Here is a 19,987-nt window from a genome sequence, read left to right on the forward strand (position 1 = left end):
TTGGTTACAACTTCCAAAAATATTTCCCTCTAAAGCTAAGCTTAAAACCTCAGAACAAGTAAATAAAACGTAGTGATAAAGTGATTTTTATTATACTCTTTGGTTATAAATTATAATGTTGGTATTAATTCATGCAAATCATGAATCTATACGCAAATCGTAGATAGAATAATAGGTAGATGTAAGTACTGTGTAACCGCGTATGAGATTGCGATAGCACGACGTAACGATGAAAAACACGACATTTACCATTGTTTAGTAGTCAATATTTGTATTAACCAATCAACAATATTTGTATTAAACGTTTTTATGTGAAAACAAGTAAATAACTCATGAAAAATACAATTACGCCACGAATTCTCAAAGTTTGTTTTGCAACTTCTTGTATGTATTCTTGAAAAAAACCAGTTACACGATAAGGGACAAAAAATAGGTTAGCTGCATCTCTGTTTATCACATAAGTAACCTTATCTGTGCTCTCTTTTTAGTGCGAATGAGAAAGCAAACGTTCCTGCATCTACTTTTATTACTCTATCTACGACGCAAATGCAATCCTTGCAATCCACATAGTCAATGTCTGTGTACCACACACCACACATTTTCGGAGTGATTATATTATACTCTTTGACTATTACCCTAAGGCGGCGATCGATTAGTGTTGTGTAAAAGAAATGAACGCATTTGTCTAATAATTGTTAAAGATCAAGTAAAGAGAAATGGAAATATAAACAAAACCATTTCCTGTCTTTTAAGTACATCTGCTTATGTTAAGGAAAAAATCTGCAGAGAGCTTTACTGTTTAATATTAATTTTACGTTCTAAAGAAATATCTACACTTATTGGAATCTTTTTGGTATGTCACGAGAATGTTTGTTTTATATTTTCAAATAATACGCCTACTTGTATGCACAATTAGTTGTTTTACATCAAGTTTTTCTTTGACGATGATTTATGGAAAAATGTTATAATAAACCAGCTCTATCAGTTATATTAAAGATTCTTCGCTCAACAGTGTCCTGTATCATATTATTGTGTTTTATCTTGTATATGTACCTAAAATACAAGGTTTGTAGTTGTAGTAGTAGAAATGTAGTTGTAAAAATAACACTATATTATCTACTTGTGTTGGTTGGGATGATGTCATATATTTTAGACAGTAGGCATAATATTAGTAGACAATTGAAACATGTATTGCATTCAAATGTGCTGACATACCAAATGGACAAAATTATTAAGTAGGTACAGTTTTACAATTATTATCTTTAACACACTTAGACTCTGTTCTCTTGTCACATTGATTGAAGGTAGGGACATGATGGCACACATTAGAATTTGTAGTGTTTTGGAATAAAAATCCTAGTAATATTACTTATAAATGAGAAAGTCTGTTAGTCCTTCATGTCACACTGATTGAATGGGTTTTGATGAAAGAAGATCATCCACAGCCCATACAAAGATACCAAAATTTGAAAGTGCTGGCCAAAAAAACTAGAGATTCCTTCAATCTAAATATATAAAATGAAAAGGTGACTGACTGACTGACTGACTGATCTATCAACATACAGCTCAAACTACTGGATGGATAAGGCTGAAATTTGGCACGCAGATAGCTATTATGACGTAGACATCCAATAGGAATAGATTTTTGAAGATTCAACCCCTAAGGGGGTAAAACAGGAGTATGAAATTTTTGTAGTCCACGCTGATGAAGTTGAGAACATAGCTAGTAGATCATAATACTCTAAGCATATTTCATCGAAACAGCCAAGCTGTAAGACTGCTACCAGAAAATATATCATAGTTAGATCTTTTTTTTCATAAATCTAAAAGTTTCGGTCAAAAAGTAATATTTTTTAGATTTTTTTATGGTCCAAACTTGTTTTTCAGTGTTGTCGAGCAGAAAAACACTACTTTTTCACATGCAATATAGGTAACGGAACATTAGGATATTGTTCGCATACCATGTGCATTTTATGCTTTTAGTCTGATATCAAGAAGAGGCAATAAGACCTCCAGCAGAAGATCTGAATATAAAATTAAATAAAACGTAATTGCTTTCTATGATTGTTTATTATATAAAAAAAACCAATTAATGATACAGTTTTTCATTTTGTTGTGCCATTTTACTATGGAAAAATCCATATTTTCAAACTTCAATATTTACACAAGTAAAGGCATTACAGCTTTGCTGTTATAGTAAAAAATGCTTCAGTTTTTATTTATTTTGTATAAAAAAATATTTTTAGTGGCCCCATGTATTAAAATATGCTATGCCTGGTTAAAAATCTACTGTTTACTGAGCTATTACACTGATCCCGAGCAATTTACTCTTATCCGTTGAGGAGTTCCATTATCTATCCATGTGTAGTTGTGTTAGTGTAATCTTACCAGTTTTTATGTTTTTATACTTCAATTTTCATTTGAAAATGTTTTAAATAAAAATATGCATAGGTACTAATCTATTATCAAAAATAAAAATAAAAGTGTTTTTGGGATCTATCTCTGGGTTCTCTGATTAAAATGATCCAGTATGGTTGTATTATAAGCCATTTAATTTCGAACAATTTTATTGAAGTATATTCATTTGTATAAAAGGTGTAAGAAATGCTTAATGCCGGACTCAGGGGTTAAACCGGTAGCCGCTAGTGATTCTTCTGCATCAGATGAAGCATCTAAATTAGAACTGTACCTTCAGAGACAACTTGAGGAGGATGTAGCAAGGTATGACATATATATTTATGATACCATATTAAATGCACACATTTCAGACTGCTATAAAACCTCTTTATCTAACTAATAAACTAGGTATGTTAGGTACCTAAGTAAGTCCTACTTACTTGTATATTGTATTAATTTTATAATCTGCTTGTTTACAGAATTTTTGATGAATCAATTTATTCTGATTTGGAAGTGGTTTGTGGGAAATTAAAAATACTAACACATTCTTGTATACTAAAAGCACGTACAAACATATTTTATAGTAAACTTGAAGCTATTTTGGACGTCAATATTGGAAGAGAAATTTTTGATGAAATATATTCCTTCATAAGGTTTGACATTATATTTGCCCTGATTTTATAACTATAATTTGCTATAATATCTTAATGGGTGTATTTTGTTTTTTAGTGATGCCTACACTGAATGTGATATAAAAAATCAGGAAAAAGATATATTGATTTTTCTTAAAAGAAAAATATTTACTGAATCTAGCGTATTGGATTGTAATAATACAAAAGAGACCACAGAGGATATTGATGTCTTTTTAACGCCGAACTGTAGAAGTCCTTATACAGACAACAAATATCAACAAATTTCATGTCTTAGTCCTAGTACAGAACTGACAAAAGAATACTATGCTTTGGTACATATAGAAGGAAATTTACTGGAACAGGAGTTGATCGAACAAGATGCACTTTCCAATGCCTTCCATACTATAATACAGGCACAAGATAGAGAATCACATAAAGTAATACAACGTAATAAGCCCACTTCATTGTCCCTTATTTCTAGTCATTCTTCTGAAACTATAAAACATTCCAATAATTGTGATATTCATAGCAAACCGCCCAATAAAAATGTTAATTTAAAGGATTGTGAGAATAAATCGAATCAAAGTACAAAAACATGCCAATCATATAAAGTCCTTGAAAATAACTTAAATAAGATATTGAATAACGATACATTCGCTGAAAAAACATTAGACCCTACATATTCTCCAGATAGCTTGATTACTGACGACCCTAGTTCTTCTTCAGATTACTTGTCCGCCGCATATACGTGCTCTCCCCTATTGGGATCTTCCGGGTGCTTGCATCAAATAAATGTTGGCGAAAATAGTACCAAAATGGAAAACCTGTTTACTTCTTCTGATTCTGGTCTAGAAAATACTGGTATGTTAGAAAGTCTGACTAGTCACAAAGATGTAACGTTGACAGATATATCATTAACTGAAAGTACTTTACACGACTTAATTGCAGAAGAAATAAATCAATCACAAGGATCAATCTCAAGCCCGGAAGCAGATTGTAATCGAGTTCAGAGAGTGGTAGTTCCTACTGGACCGTCATCTTTGAATGGTATTTCAGGAGCAGAGGGCTTTAATAGACAAAGAAATGTGAGCGTCGAAAAACAAAATGATATAACATATTGCAAGTCGTCTAAAGAAGAAAAACAGCGACAAAATGAGGAAATTGTCATTCTAGAGTCTTCGTCAGTTTCTTCTGAGACTGGATCTTGGGAGTCTGTTTTTCCACCAAAAATATCAGATAAAGAAATTTGCTACAAATTTATACACAGTGAACGCCAGTACAATTACAGTGACATAAAAGAAAAACCGAACACTCGTGATTATCAAAAGTTTGAAAAATTAACAAATCAAACGCCATGTTTCATTGATGCAGCAAGTTTGGCCGATGAAGAACATCATTCACAAAATCTAAATGAAATTGTGACTGATACATCTAAGTCAGACTTAATGCCTACGCCGAGTAAACCAGTGCCCTGTTCTACGGTTAACAAGCTCGATATGAGCCCAGGCGACTGGTCCGAAAGTAACGATAATGAAGACTCGTTAGAACAAGGAGATAACAAAGACACAGATTCAATTCAAAAGGATTTGTCCCCCACTATTTTTGAAATGACTCCTATTACGGAAGACTCTTTGAGTGCAAATGTTATTCCAGACACTAAAAGCTCCATTGAAACACATTCAGTTTCTAGCTGTGCAAATGAAAATACCATTTCGCTTTCATCGAGCACAGTTTATATGAGCACAACACCCCATAACTCAATCATGTCACTGAAAACACCTTCTTTAAAACAATATGAATCTGAAGAAAGTGAAAACGATACCATTATTAGTAGAGGAAGCTATTCAAATTTTCGATCTGGTAGATATAATGAATCTTCTCCTATAGTTTCAGGCGGTACTTCAGTAGATGTTCATACTCCAAAATTAGAAGCACTAAATAGCAGTCCATTAATTCGAAGAAAAATAGATAACACACCTATAGTGACGGGAGTGCCGTTTCCAAATGAAGATAATGATAGCCTCCCGAAAACACCGAAACCTGCATGCGTATCTGCTTGGGTCGTTGATATGTCCAACCCAAAAGAAATTGAATCAGAGAAAACCACGTCCAACTTCAATGGTAAAAAGCCTGGTGATAGGAATTGCGAAAACTTGAAAAATGAAACGAAATCAAGTAGCAGTGATAACTATTGTAAAAGCAGAAGTTCTGTAGACTCTGACAGCAGTGAAAAATCGGGTCATAAATTCTACATTGATTTATCTACTTTGCCTGATCCCTTGCCCCCAGAAAAGCCAGCAACTAATGACAATAGCAATGAAAAGAAAAATATGTTTTCGATGTATATAGATTTGGGTGAAACTTTAACACTTAAGGAGATGCCTTCTCGACTGTCATCTTCACTAGGTAATAAAAAACAGGTCGTTGAAATTAAAAGCTCCTCAAAGCCTAAATCTCCAAAATCTGCTAGCAACGAAAAAAATATCAGCGTTTCATCAAAATCACATTCTAGCATGAGTTTTGAGAGATATGAATCCCTCTGTAATGATACTAACTTAAGTATCTCTGAAATAATATCTATTCCGGAGATACCTGTAGGTCCAAAAAGTAATGAATCCTATGAATCTGAGAGTAACAAAGTTGAAAAGCCGTCTCTTCGACGTATGAATGGCGATAAATCCTTTATGATGAACACAGTAAATGTTATACACGAAGAAACTGTTAATGCGAAAGATCAGCCGGTCGATCTTTTCGTTAAATTATCCGATTTAGACAAACCGACCATAAAATCTGATATTTTTGTGAAAGAAAATTTTGATCCAAGAATGACTAGATCTATTCCAGACAACAATTGGCCCGAACAGAATGTCCAAACTGCATCATCTAGATCTAGTGAAGTTATTAGTTCGTTTCATTCAGAAAATGCATTGAGTTTAAATAGACTCTTTCCTCATTTAAAAAACGAGTTTAGTAGAAGTATGCCAATTTCTTTATCTGGGAGAACCCGATCGCCTTTGCGGCCCGGAGCTTCGTTGAGTGTTGGCGAAATAGACGAACAGGTGTCAGACGTGTCTGAAATCAGCAGCATTCAGAGTAGTATTTGTCGCTCTGTAATTGGTAAGAAATTTTCTTATTTAAATTCACCAATTAATTTATATTACATACTTATAATACCGTTTATTTCAGAAAACAGTACCACGGAGGAAACTAGTCAAACATCCAGTTTAATCGGTAATTGTCAGTCTAGATTAGGCCAAGACTTATTGCGGATGTTCTTGGAAGAAATAGCGCCAGATGTGATAGTGGAAGTATCTGGAAAACGGATTAAAGCCCATAAATGTATATTATCTTCGAGGTAAGGCTTTTGATGATCTCTTTGGTGCTGTGGTGAGTGCTGGTAGTCTGGTGTGCAGCTTCGGTTGTGGCTAGTAACCACCCTACCGGCAAAACCGTGCCGCCACTCGATTTAACATTTCAGTACGATTACGCGTACAAACAAATGGGTTTAATATTACTGCCACGCCCCTCTAAGTTAGCGTGCTTGTCTTAGACTGCATCATCTCTTATCCCCAGAAGAGAACACAATCGACTTATTATGGAATAAAAAGGGTTATTTAGAAGGTATATGTAGAGTATTTGTTTTGAACCATTGCCTTAAGATTTGTAATATTTTAGGTGTCAATATTTTGCTGGTATCTTAAGCGGCGGTTGGGTCGAAAGCGCTGGTAACGTCATCGTTTTACCACCGTAAGTATTATCTACAGTTTTCATAATATACATTAAAAAAAGAAGAATATTAGCCATGTTAATCATGACCCTCCTAACCGCAAACTTGTGCTAGGTTTAGGTACGACAATAGTGCAACGGGTGTGGCTTGAACCGCCGACCTTTCGGAATTCAGTCCGCTCCTTAACCGTTGAGCTATTGATGCTATTTGTAATTTTAGTTATTAAATCAAGATGGTTGCACTATAAGTCAGAGTTTGTTAACATTGTGTGTTAAGAAATATATTAACTCTTACTTCTTAATCATGAAGCTGATATGAATACTGACTCATGCTCATTTTGAAATTTATTGGCGTCAAAGTTTAACGGTAACTGTAATCTGCCGTGTAAATCCAAAACACTGTATCTTGGAAAAACCGTTTTGAGTAAACTGTGTCTTAAGGTTTTTTTTTATTTGGGTTGATTTTGGGTTGACACTGTAACTTAAGTTATAGTGTCAAGTTATAGTGGCTTTACACGGCAGTAATGTCGTTAACCGCCTGTCATGCAACTGGACCTTAATGACAGACTTGCTTGACAGTTAACGATAACCAACTTGAAATTACACTAATTATTGAATTGTGCACTCATTCGTATTCGATTCGTTTCTGTGATTCTTGAAAATACGATTCGATGTTACCGTCATACAAAATGTACGCACGCTTGTGAACACATTTGATTCGTATTTTGACAGTCGATTAATGAGTGCACAAACACCCTAAGGGCTGGGGTTTCAATGAACTTAAACATTATACAAATACTTTTGTTTTAGATTTTCATTCAATGTAGTACATTTTGCTCTGTGTCATATATATTCGGGTCTCTCGACTATTCCGGACTCAATAAGTATTGTGGAACTAGCCACGATTGCCGATATGCTGGGCTTGGAAGGATTAAAGGAAGCTATCATGTTTACTCTGAAAGCTAAATATTGTCACCACTTTCATCGGGTAAGAATCATTATCTATTAACTAGTTGACTCGCCCCAGCTACACTTGGTTGGAAAATCTGAATATTTTTTTTTAGTGGTCTACATTATAATTCAAAATATTAGGTTTCTAGACCCAGCGGCTTAAGCTGTCCATTGACATTATCTCAGTCAGTTCAACCTGTTATTATGTAGGTATGTGTTACTGTAAAAGCACGAACTATAACAACGTAAATTCAGTGTTAATGGTAAAAAGTGTGAACTGGTCAGAACTCAGAAATAATATTTTAATACTAATTTCGCACTTATACCAGCATTCACTAGGTCAATCCTAGGTATAATATTATAATATTAACATTATTCAATAACAAATAATTATATCCAGAAATAATTAAGCTTACTTTTAATCGTATAAAATGCTTTTAGCCGTGTCAAGTTTGCACAGCCGGTGTATTGGAATGCTTTCCACTATCATCAGTTTATGGATTAGACGACTTATACCGCAAATGCCTAAGGTGGATTACGAAGTACTTTTCAAAAGTCTGGCCTACTAAAGCTTTCGCTACATTGCCTAAGGAGTTGTTGGACAAATGCTATCAAGAACATATCGTTAATTTAACAATAGAAAATCTTATTGACACCGTTTATGGATGTGGTATAACAGGTGTGAACTATTGTAGATATAAAGGTCACACGATAAGAGATGACACGTAGGTACATAATATTATGAATCATGTTCTAGAAATAAAATAATGTTTTAATATTTGAAAAAAAGGTACCTACCTATTTATATTAAATAGCGTGCTCATTACCAATACTTTTATTGCGTGACCTGTATTTATGGTGAAATAAAATTATAAAGTATTCTATGCTAACTATTTATTATTAACATAATCGAATTCGAGTACCTACTTAGTTGTTTAAAACTGCAGTATTTGTAGTATTTACCTATTAATATTAAAAAATAATAATTGTAAAATCATTTATTTTAAACTGCAGCTTTTGTGATACTAATACTAAATTACTACTAAATATCAGAGGATAAAACAATTGTATGTATGGTTTCAGTGGCATCGCTGCAAAACAGCAGGTGGGCCGAAAGTGTGGCACGAATGTGTCGTCGCACAGTGAACGCAGCAGCACACTTCGCCGCGCCGAGGCTACTGGCGGTGCTGGAGCTCATAGCGACCGCCCCCGACGCGCCGCAGCCCGCCAAGCAGGCGCTGGACGATTGCCTCGCTGCCGCCATCGAATGGGCCCCGCCCGATGAGACGTGTCGCGCGTACGCTTTCCTCTCCAGCTTGGTCAAAGAAATCCGCAACCAACACTCGTCCAAACCAGACCTCATAACGAACGGCAACCAGATATCCAAAGTGCCGGAGCCAACCAACCTTCTCTTCACTCACGCTAGCAGCTGGCGTCTGCAGTGTGAGGGAGCACTAGTGAGAGCCGCACCCAGAGTTGTAGGCACCCAGGCTTTCAAGGATCTACCGTCGGAGCTTCGAAGGCGACTTCGAGAACTCGGCTGCATCATGTATGGCCCCCAAGCCATACCCCTCGCTGCATGCCCCGCGATGCCTCCAGACAGAAAATGTAAAAGCACTTACCACAATAAGCCGGCTAAAATGGTCAATACTTCCAATACACGAAGTTTGGATATGGAAAGAGTTCGAAACTCCTTTGTTCCTTATAAGCCGAAACCGGTCACAGTAATGGGATCGAAAGATAAGTTAACGAGCAACAGTGAACTGAGAGACATTAAAAAGATGAATAAAGTCACGATACCCAAAGTTAGGACAACGAAAGCGCAAGAGGAGCGTGCGAAATTCAATCAGAGCAAATCGTTAAGTTCGCAAGATCGTGTAGTTAATAACAGGTCTGTTACAGCTCGTCCACATCTATTCGAAAACACGAAACCTAGATATTTGGAACCACGCATCATTAAAGAGAAAGAGAAAAAGGCGCCGCCGAAAACATTTGTCAATAAAATAGTCTCCTCCAGTGAGTCTTCTCGTAATTCGAGTCCAGTCCAATGTCGCACGTTGCGAACTAGTCGTATGATGGCTAATCAAAAATGTGAACATAAGGCGCATGCCATGTCTCAAGACAGTCTGGCTACTACTTCAAGGCCACGCACGGCGGAGCCTTCCACTGATTCGTTGAGCGAATCTCAAAATAGCAACCGCTATGCAACCTACACTAAGACCAAACACACAAGCAAAGGATCCGTAGAGTGTGAGTATACTTAGCCATAATACGTACGAGCGTAATTTTAGTTGCAAAATTGACTGATGACATTGAAAATTATTTGTCCCCTCGTGGCACTAACCGGAATATATTCCGGTTGGTGGAATTTTCATATTATAATATGAAACCAAATTCAGCTTTAATTACGCTATTCAAAATTGACAAAATAACGCTCGTTTGGCCTCGCCCCCATATTCAAACTTTAGGTCATATTTTTTGTTCAAAACATGTATTCTTATACACACATGTATGTATTCTTAAACATGTATATGTCTTACTTTATTTATCTCGGCACTAACGATAACGTATTTAGATTTTGTTTTCTATAAATTGATGCAATTGTATTTTCTTTTTACAGCAGTGATATCAAAATGCCAAGGGCTTTCACCATCATCCTTGCTAAACGCTAACGTCAAAACTAAGATACCAGTTTATTTGAATCAAAACTCAATATCCGCCAACGGCAGCTCCAACAAGCAAGCGACGAGTGCTAGAATGTTGCATGTGAACACACATGTGAACGCAAAAGGTAAAACGAAGTCGTGTGATCGTAAAATATCCGGATCTCTAATGAACGCTACAAAATCGAGCTCCGCAAAAATTGTACCAAAAGCGTCGAAGGAATCGCAGATGTGTCACTCACAATCCCAGAAGCAAAAACAATCGAGATCTGGAACCAAACACACCACCAGGCGAGAGGATGGTGAAAAGGAGCACCACATTCCTGTGATGGAACGTTCAGGAACCTTCTTAAAGGATGAGCCCACGTTCGGTGATAAGACCACTAACATAGACAAGGCCCTGTAAGTTAAAAATAATATATTTTTACAATAAATTTCATAGGGTTACCTGTGAGATATCTATTCAAAACACGTAAAACGTATAAAACTTTCCGATATCGATGTAGCAAGCAAGACGTGCATGAATCATCAAATATATAGTTCGCGACAGGTCGAGATAGCAATCGGGGTGGGGACGCCCCGCCTCATACTATTATATCTATTCCATATTGAATGATGCACAATAATAGCTTGTCATCATCACCATCTCAATATCGATATATTTTGTTAATATTGGTACTTAATCGGTTGTAACTTATTTACCTATTACCGGGTCTTATTGTAGCTATATAAAATATAATCATAGTAACATAATGTTTAAAAACGTTAGGTGTCATCAATTTCGTAATTCTCTAATGTTACATATTTAACGTCTACTAGTCTCTTGGATTTTATTATTATTAAATAGAAATTTAATGTTATTAGTTTAGAATGTGTAAGGATTTAAATTAATCGCAATATCACAATTCACAATGCAGAATTCTGTAAATGTGCTATTTTATCAAAATGTGCAGTAGTTTCATAGTATATGTCTATATTATTATATTTATCGTAATAAAACTGTTTAGTGTAAGTATATTTTAAAGATTTGTTATACTTATGCGTAACAAATAGGTATTTTGCATGTAGTGTCCGAATAATTATTCATAAGTACCAACCAACCTGCCCCCTTAGCATCGTTGTTTACGGCTTCGTGACGATCGCAATCACATAGCTATTTATTTTTGTGTTTAATACACAAAAAATAAAGTTCATAGTTTATTAATTAAGTCTTTAATATATTTACAATTATACTGGTTACTATTGACTTGTTTATTATTAACTTAATTATTATTACTAACATTACTATAGCCAACTTAACTATATGAGTTTATATTTAATTCACTGTGTTACATTTGACTCTATTACATAATATGACCTGAATTCTTTTCCCACTCCCAAAGGTGCTACGTGGCGATCGCAGTCACATCTATTTATTTTTTATGTATCAAATCATAGTTTATTTCTATAATATTTATACAATTATACTCATTACAATCATAAAATTATTACTAAGTTAATATAATTAATTATTAAATTTGCTTGTGTACATTTTATTTTTATGTGCAATAAAGACAAACAAACAAACTGATCTGACATCTGATTGGCTGAACTGGTACAGTATAGATTATAAATATCAAAGCCAGAATACTATAAATTCAGCCAATATTGCATTGTGAATAGTAATTTTCCTGCTAAGGGGGATTATTGGAACGAATTGGATTATGACTGATTTGACTTGTCCTCGGTCCTTCACGCGCAAGGGGAGCAAAGTATAATTATATATAATTATTGAAGAACAAAGATCAAATGGGTTAAAAGATCGTAAATGCCAGTCTTTAATATAGAAACCCAACTCTATCTATTTACGCTTATTTATTAAATTATTGCAATCGTTTTAAAGGCGCGGCTTTCTAATTCGAATAATATAACAAAATAAACATCGTTGATGTTGGATTATAAAAACTTATGCAAGTGACAGTTATCTATTACCTGGTTATCAATGCCTAGTTTTGTAAGATCATTTGTAATGTTAGGTCTGAAATAGGCATAGGCAATAAATAGCCATTGTAGAGCTGTATGGAGTGCACGCCAACAGTTAGGTTGTAGTGAGCGTGTAGGTTTTCGCTAATAAAAACTTATAGGTATAATGCGCTAATATTTATTTTTAAATTTAAAATAGCTATTGTGGCTAATTCCTTTGTACACAATCTCTAAACTAAACTAAAATATCACGTCTAAATCTATAGCTATCCCTTTCATAATGTTGCTTGCGGAAAAGGAAAGCACTAGATTTAGACCTGTTAATTTAGTTTAGTTTAGAGATTGTGTACTAGAGAATCGGCCCCAATATATGTAATTTTAAATATAGCTCTAGCCAGCCTTTTTGGCCGCTTTGAGCACACCGCGTTTCGATGCTCAGAACTTTAACAGGGTAAGTTAACGTTAACTATTCTTAAATCTGTTATTTAGTATGAACGAAATAGGGACGGAAAAGTTTCATGTTCCTTTCACGTCCATATTTAAAGACAGATTTACGCACAGGTAGTTTGAAATGTAATACTAAAGAGTCAGGTACCAGCGGGACAGCTCCCTGCGCGGTTACATTGCGCAAGCTCGAGTTCGTTTATTGGTTAATCGAACTCGCTGTGTGGTTCAGAGTGGCCGTAAAAATTGACGAGGACTTATGATATCATAAAAATATACTTAATCGAGTCACTTTTTTAAATAAAACATCACATTAGAATTAAATTCTATAAGAATGGTTTTAGTTTTTTATTTAAGCGATTTAAATGCCTACTTTTGTAGTTTTATATGCTTACTTTATGTAGTTTGTAAGCCTAATTTTCTACATATTTCATTTATTTCGTAAAAGTTAATGTTTTAATCTATAAATTACGGAATACGATGTGTACTAATAATACAAGTGTAAAGAAATTATTTTTCAAATATTTGTGTATCTACCTGTAATGTTATGAAAGATTGAGATACTTTAAAATAATAATAATCATAATATAATGAGAAAGAAAATAAATTTTAATTCATAATGAAACTAAACGTTAACAGATAGACGGTTAGTTATATCTCTGTAAATGATCTCGATGATGCTCTCAGTATTCAATTATTTACTTTCAGGTTTGCATCAGCCATTGTTGTAGTTAAAATTTAGGCCATGATTATTTTTATACGTTATCATAATATTATAATACTTAGATATTGGTAGACTTATTGTAGTTGCTCAGTCGGCTATAATATCTATAATGCAACCAAAAAAGGACATTTATTTCTAAAAAAAGAAAACTTATTAATTATTTGTAGTGATTTCATATTTTAAAGAAAACTGCAAACAATATTCAGTTAGGTACAATATTGGTTTTGTTATTATAATATGTGGCTGGAACAGCGCGTCACTTCTTGTTTTTGCACCTTGTTTGTAAACAAGATTCTTGTGGCGTGTTTTCGCATTAGTAGTTTTAACTAAATTAACTAAATATGTATTGTATTATAATAATATTATAGTCGATTGATGCAAGCATTAAGACAGGCAAGTATTTTTAAATTCTACTATGTTTTAACTCTGACTAAAGTTGTATTTCTGCTATTAATCTATTTCGCTAATATAACAAACAGATAAACAAATCAATGTTTTAAGTTAAAACTGGTAGTTATATTTTAAGTCATATAAATGTATTGTTATTTTGTAGAAGGTGGCACTTGCTCATAACGTTTGTATGCAGTGGAAAGATAGCACGTCATAATATTCTCATATTGTGGTACAGTTCTTGCAATCCACGAAGGCGAGTTAACTTTTCTTGTGCTTAAGTCGTATACACGGACATTGCGTAAGTGTGCGTGCATGTCGAACCAATCAGTCACGAGCAAGCGCTCCCAAACGTAAACATTTACTTTACCTTACTTATACCGATACGGCTTAAACACAAGCATGAGCCACTCGCCCTCGTGAAATGCAAGAACTGTATAGGTGTACGGGACTTACACATTTACGGTAAATACAAGTAAACAGCGTTTTATGCGTAGTAATGATGTCAAAACACATAAAAACACTTAAGAAAACGCAATACGCTGTTCAATTATATTACCCGTAGTATGTATAGGTACCAACCTACAGGCAATAGCATCTATAATAATAATAATCTGCTCAAAGCCCCACCGAACAATAGTAGTATTGATAATGGCTTAAATTAAGCATAATAAATTGTATATTTTATTACATTCCTTGGAAAATATTGATCACAGTAGATTTGGAAATATCGTGTAATTTTTTATTTTCTCAGACGTTTTAATTGTCAAACAATAGTAATATGACTTCAACAAAGTATTATATTGTTTTTATTACGTTCGATATTATACTAACGCTAGTCATTATATTTGAGAACTAAGTTATTTCACCTATAAGGAGCTAAAGCACTAACTATACAATATCCGGCAAGAAATATTGTATATAGGCCTTTAGAATGAGATTTCGGCTTTGTAGAGCGTTGTATCTGTCACTAGTACCAATGTGATGTTTTGTCGGTCTCAACGACAGAGACAATATATATATACAAGACAACTATACAAAACAACTATTTCTTTTTATAGGTCGATGTACAATATTTCCTGTCGGGTAAATATTGTACTTTTTAGCATCGGCGACATCGAAATCACGCATTGTTGCAATAGCTCTGATGCTGCCTCGGATTTTGGTCAATTGTATAGTTTGCCAGACCCTCACTGTATTGCAGCGACACGTCCGAATGTGTGCGTGTTTATGGTGCAGTTCACGCATAGCATCCGATACAAACGATCTGATAGAGAATCGCCGAGGCTAGTCTCGAGTGTGCTTTGACCCTTACAACCCTTTGCAACATAATCACGATAGCCTCTAATAGATTTAGAATAGCCCCTCCTTTTACTTGTCACGTAAATATTTTAAAGTTTATTTTATTAAATACTAGCTGCCCCGGCGAACTTCGTACCGCCTAACAGTCGATTCAAATTTTTTTTAATTTTTCTCCGTAAGAACCTCCTCGTACTTCAAGGAATATTATAAAATAAAGAATTAGCGAAATCGGTTCAGCTGTTCTCGAGATTTGCCATCAGCAACACATTTAGCGATTCATTTTTATATAGAGATATGAATAAAATGATTGAAAACTCAATAAATTAAATATTCATCATGATCAATTTGGTATTGATTTTGAAATTTGGATTTTATTGAAGGCTTTGTATTTTAAAAATATTGTCACACCACAGTGAAATACCTGTAAATAGAATTATACTGTACTTACCTGCTTACCGTAAGTTTTAGCAGGTATAGTGTTATAGTCACTCAGCCGTTGACAGAAAAATTTAATGTGATAATGCAATGTAATGTAGCTATATAATAGTTTCGTAGAGGACTTGCAAGGTCCATTGCAATCAGTATAATTACCTATTTAACTATTTAAGGTTTAATGTACCTATCTAGATAAATATAGTACGCGGCAGAAAATAATGTACATCGACCTGTAGAAAGAGATTTTGTAGAGTATTGTCTCTGTCGTTGTGTCCGATGTCACATAGGCTTGAGTGACAGAGACAACACTCTACAAAGCCGAAATCTCATTCTAAAGGTCCATGTACATTATTTTATGCCGCATATCATGAAGCAAGATTTTAACTACCATGTTTCATACTACTTTACATAGTGCAATTCAATACGCATTAAAATTTAAACGCAGCTTAATAAAATAATACTTTGCGAAAATATTTTGATAAACTGCTAAATATTACATTATTTTATGTTATTACACACACCATTGTGGACTTATGTGTTACCGTTTGCTGTGGAGTCAGATAACTGCCTATTAAGAACCTCCTCCTTTTTTGGAAGTTGGTTAAAAATGGTTTCACTCTAAAATTGTCTTTTTTATACACAGGAAATGCCATCTAATCTACTGGCTTAAGATGCCTAAGCCTATTGTAACCTTAGCCTACCCATTACGAGTGTTGTCAAATGTTTCCAGTTTTTCAATGATGTGATATTTAAATAACTGAAATATATTATTTCTCAATCTATAGAACCTGGAAACTATGTATTTGTATGTATAGCTTTCAATTTCGAAAACAAATCATAGCACCATTCCTTGTATTATGAGATTTATTACTGTTGTTCGAAAAAGGGGAAAATATTGGTTATTTAGTCTTAGAGTTTATTTTAACTGTATATTTGATAGCGAAAATTGTTTATTGTACTTACCATAATTTCATTTTAAATAGGTATTTATATTATTAAAGTGCATGTGCATTTAAATATTGCGTCTTATTTCGTGCTTATTTTTTGTGTTTTAGATTACAGTTCCATGTAATTTAAAACACAAAAACATATTGGCGGCTGAGAAATCAGTTGCAAGAGCGGTCCATGCAAACTTCTAGGTCGCCTGAGGTCGCCAATAAGTTTGAATCCTACCGACAAATCTAAAGGTGGCTACATACAATAACTTTTCCAAATAAATTATACAAATAAAACAAATAAATTTCCTCACCCAAATATGTTTATTGTTGTTTTATAAAAAATTGTCATAGTTAGAGACTTCGTTTTATTTTTTAGGTACGTATTTAGTCGCACCAGGGTTTTTTCACATTTTGGTACGGAACCCTAAAAACATCAGTCAAAGGGATAAAGTTCTATCATGATCATCATCATCAACAACCGATAGACGTCCGCTGCTGGACATAGGTAGTGACTTCCCGCGCCACGGTTTTGCGTTGCCTGAATGCAGCGGCTCCCTGCGACTCGCCTGATGTCGTCCGTCTACCTAGTGGGGGGTCTTCCAACGCTGCGCTTTCCAGTGTGAGGTCGCCATTTCAGCACCTTGGGACCCCAACGTCTGTCGGTTATTGGAATCTATTTTATAATATGACAAGGCTTAAGTACATTATATATATTAGCTACGGTTAAATACGTTCGCTCGTGGTTCAACCTTAGAATCCTTCGCTGGCTCGGAATTCAATACAAACTGGGGACAAAATAACATCTTTGCACCCTTGCATAACAAATAACTATTTTATCTTTTTGGTTAGTACAGTTTATTTAATATTTTAAACTTAAGCTTAATATGAACTCAGGTGTAATCATGATAGCTTTAACTTATCACTTTCAATTGCTTTACATAAATCTTGTAAACTAGGATATACATTTTTAGAGTATGGTAATTTTATAGATTTATTTGTGATAAGTAAAGCATGCCATCCTACTGCTTTAGCTCCGTTGTAGTCATTTTCTAGATCATCTCCAATATGAAGGCATTGTTGAGAAGATATGTTATTCCCGTAATAATCTTGAGCACATTCAAAAATCTTTTTGTCAGGTTTACATACACCTACCTCATATGAGGTTAATATGAAGTCAAAGCAGCTATGAATTTTCATATTAGTAAGTATATCATGTAGACGAGGATCAAAATTAGATATGACTCCTACAATAATTCCAAATTTCTTAAGTAATCTAATCAAGTCTGTACCACCATCTGCTACTTTCCAACATGTTGGAGTCTTGAAATCTTCAATAAGTTGTTGGGAAATTTCATTGATTTTCTCAGTAGGCAGACGTCCTTGAAAGGTCAACTCAATGACGCGACTCCACCAATTGTTCCAGGAAATACTATTTTTCCCAAAATTGGGGTGTTGCTTTGATAGATCTTTATAACTAATATGTAGTTGGTTTTTTAAATCAACACCTGTACCTTTAAAACCGTGACATCGTGCTACAGAGGCGTAATAATCGTATGGAGGTATACGAAACCTTAATAAAGTGTTTGTAACATCGAATGTAATTAATTTGATCCCATGTAAAGACATAATAATTATTTGAAAATATGAGCACTACAGGCTAGTTTCAAGGTATGATGTAATAGGTATCACAGACCAGTAATGATATGTGATAGGTATCAGTCAACGGCCTGGATTTGGATGCAGTATGAGTATGCACTCAGTGATACTGATAAAATATGATAATAGGTGGATAATAGTGATAATATGATAGGCACACCACCATAGTGATTATATACTCTTTGATACGAGATTCTGTGACAGTGGCACGGGGCACCATTAGAGTTTAGACCATTTTTTTTTAATTTTTTTTACGGCCCTGGATAGCCATAAAATAAATTTAAAAAAAAATAGCCACCGAGACCACAGATCATAGTAGTCTATACCGAGACTATCTCTATGCACCGAGCTACAGAAACCGGAGAACCGCGGGCTGATTACGTAAAATTTTGCAGTAGCGACAGCAACGTGACAGCAGTAGCAATGGGATAGTGCATTTGCTGTCTCTTCTTCTTCTTCTTATTTTGCTTTGTGGCTATTGCTGTCTCTCTCTAGCCGGACGTTTGACAGCAATGATCGCGAGATTTACGCCTGTCGCAAGCCTGTCGCGAGATACGTAATCACCCTGCCGAGCTCATTTGACATTGGTTGATTCTACATAGTTAGTACATTACTGCTTCAATGGTGATGTCAAAATAATTATTCGTAGAAAATCTTCAATAGTTAACTCATATTATTTACTCATATGATCAAAACTAAATGATAGCCATCAAACTCAATTGACATTGATTGGTCTTACATTGCTGCTTCTCTGAGCGAAATTAAAATAACTTTTCGTAAAAAACCTCCGATGGATTAAAAATAAATGTCAAAATGATCTTGGTCCTATATTTTACTATGCAAGCTCCACACAGTCTTCCAACAGTCCAACAGTTCATCCAACTTTCCACGTGTGGAGAGATAGTTCGTACATGTTTGATGATGTTGGATCTTAGACTAGGTATAGAGAATAGAGAACCCGCTTCCCACAAGCTTCCGGAATCCGGGCACGTTTTCATCTAAATGTTTCCAGCCCTGTTTGTCAGATGCTTGTTGACGTAGGTAGTGATTATATCACAGAGTACTTTGTAATATATGAAATAGAGACCAGTTTTTTTTTTTTTTTTTTATATATTTTTTTTTTTTTTTTTTAATACAATAAAACTTAAAGCTAGCTAACAACCAAACTTCGAGCCTAAAATTGGAAATGCATCACAAGCGCCCCTAGATTTGAAATTTGGAACTATGGTGATTGAATCTATATCTACGTATATATGTAATACATAGGTATAGGTACTATATACATTTATACGTATAATATAGGTACTAGGTACCTATATTATCCTACTTTCTTATTATTTTCTAGATTTGGGTTACTTGGCTGATTTTTCAATTGTCAAATAACGATGGATTTTTGATTTTGTGAGTTTTATTTGACGATTGAAAAAATCAGCCCTGAATAAAACAAAGTTATTTTTAAAATAATGTAGGTTATATTTTCTATACTTAATGAAAACAAAATTGATCATTTACATCGTAAAATGTTTTGCTGATGACATGACTACACTATAATTTACACTAGAAGTAACTTTAATACACTAAATGTCGCGACGAACGTCGCGAAATAGTTAATTGTACAAAATATAAATAGTAATCATCGTAAAATTAAATCATCCAATTATAATGGCACCGATTCTAAGCACAACCTAATTTTAGAGTATTCGCACCCCCTTCCCACCATTGTAATATGAAAAGGACAGAAGCAGTTTGACATTTCTAAATTTATAT

General features: G+C 34.4%; 3 protein-coding genes across 6 annotated transcripts in view; 1 reads left to right on the plus strand and 2 right to left on the minus strand.

Annotated features, from left to right (window-relative positions):
- Pdp (pyruvate dehydrogenase [acetyl-transferring]-phosphatase 1-like protein, mitochondrial) overlaps window positions 1–19,987 on the minus strand; it is a 136,524-nt gene that overhangs the window by 49,095 nt on the left and 67,442 nt on the right. The window lies entirely within an intron of this gene.
- Window positions 649–12,539, plus strand: LOC117995529 (uncharacterized). Of its 4 annotated transcripts, XM_069508995.1 has the most exons (11): window positions 649–853; window positions 2,596–2,721; window positions 2,877–3,050; window positions 3,127–3,890; window positions 3,978–6,146; window positions 6,216–6,384; window positions 6,705–6,776; window positions 7,566–7,743; window positions 8,148–8,385; window positions 8,790–9,956; window positions 10,327–12,539. In XM_069508995.1, the coding sequence occupies exons 2-11, from the start codon at window positions 2,612–2,614 to the stop codon at window positions 10,773–10,775; spliced, it is 5,490 nt and encodes a 1,829-aa protein (XP_069365096.1). In that variant the 5' UTR covers window positions 649–853; window positions 2,596–2,611; the 3' UTR covers window positions 10,776–12,539. The 4 variants fall into 4 exon arrangements, with proteins under 4 accessions (XP_069365096.1, XP_034839422.1, XP_034839423.1 ...); XM_034983531.2 differs by having other exon boundaries at window positions 3,127–6,146; XM_034983532.2 differs by having other exon boundaries at window positions 3,127–6,146; window positions 10,330–12,539.
- On the minus strand, window positions 17,215–18,319 carry LOC117995534 (rhythmically expressed gene 2 protein-like). Its single transcript, XM_034983536.2, has one exon. The coding sequence runs from the start codon at window positions 18,188–18,190 to the stop codon at window positions 17,465–17,467; it is 726 nt and encodes a 241-aa protein (XP_034839427.1). The 5' UTR covers window positions 18,191–18,319; the 3' UTR covers window positions 17,215–17,464.

This window comes from Maniola hyperantus, chromosome Z (assembly GCF_902806685.2).
Source record: "Maniola hyperantus chromosome Z, iAphHyp1.2, whole genome shotgun sequence".
Taxonomy (NCBI): domain Eukaryota; kingdom Metazoa; phylum Arthropoda; class Insecta; order Lepidoptera; family Nymphalidae; genus Maniola; species Maniola hyperantus.

What these genes read in the sequence shown, in the direction of transcription:
- LOC117995529 (XM_034983531.2), top strand. Translation starts at nt 2,612, where the DNA reads ATGCCGGACTCAGGGGTTAAACCGGTAGCCGCTAGTGATTCTTCTGCA. An exon ending in TATTTGTCGCTCTGTAATTG is followed by an intron (nt 6,147 to 6,215) that starts GTAAGAAATTTT and finishes CGTTTATTTCAG; the next exon opens with AAAACAGTACCACGGAGGAA. An exon ending in TTATGGATGTGGTATAACAG is followed by an intron (nt 8,386 to 8,789) that starts GTGTGAACTATT and finishes GTATGGTTTCAG; the next exon opens with TGGCATCGCTGCAAAACAGC.
- LOC117995534 (XM_034983536.2), bottom strand. Translation starts at nt 18,190, where the DNA reads ATGTCTTTACATGGGATCAAATTAATTACATTCGATGTTACAAACACT.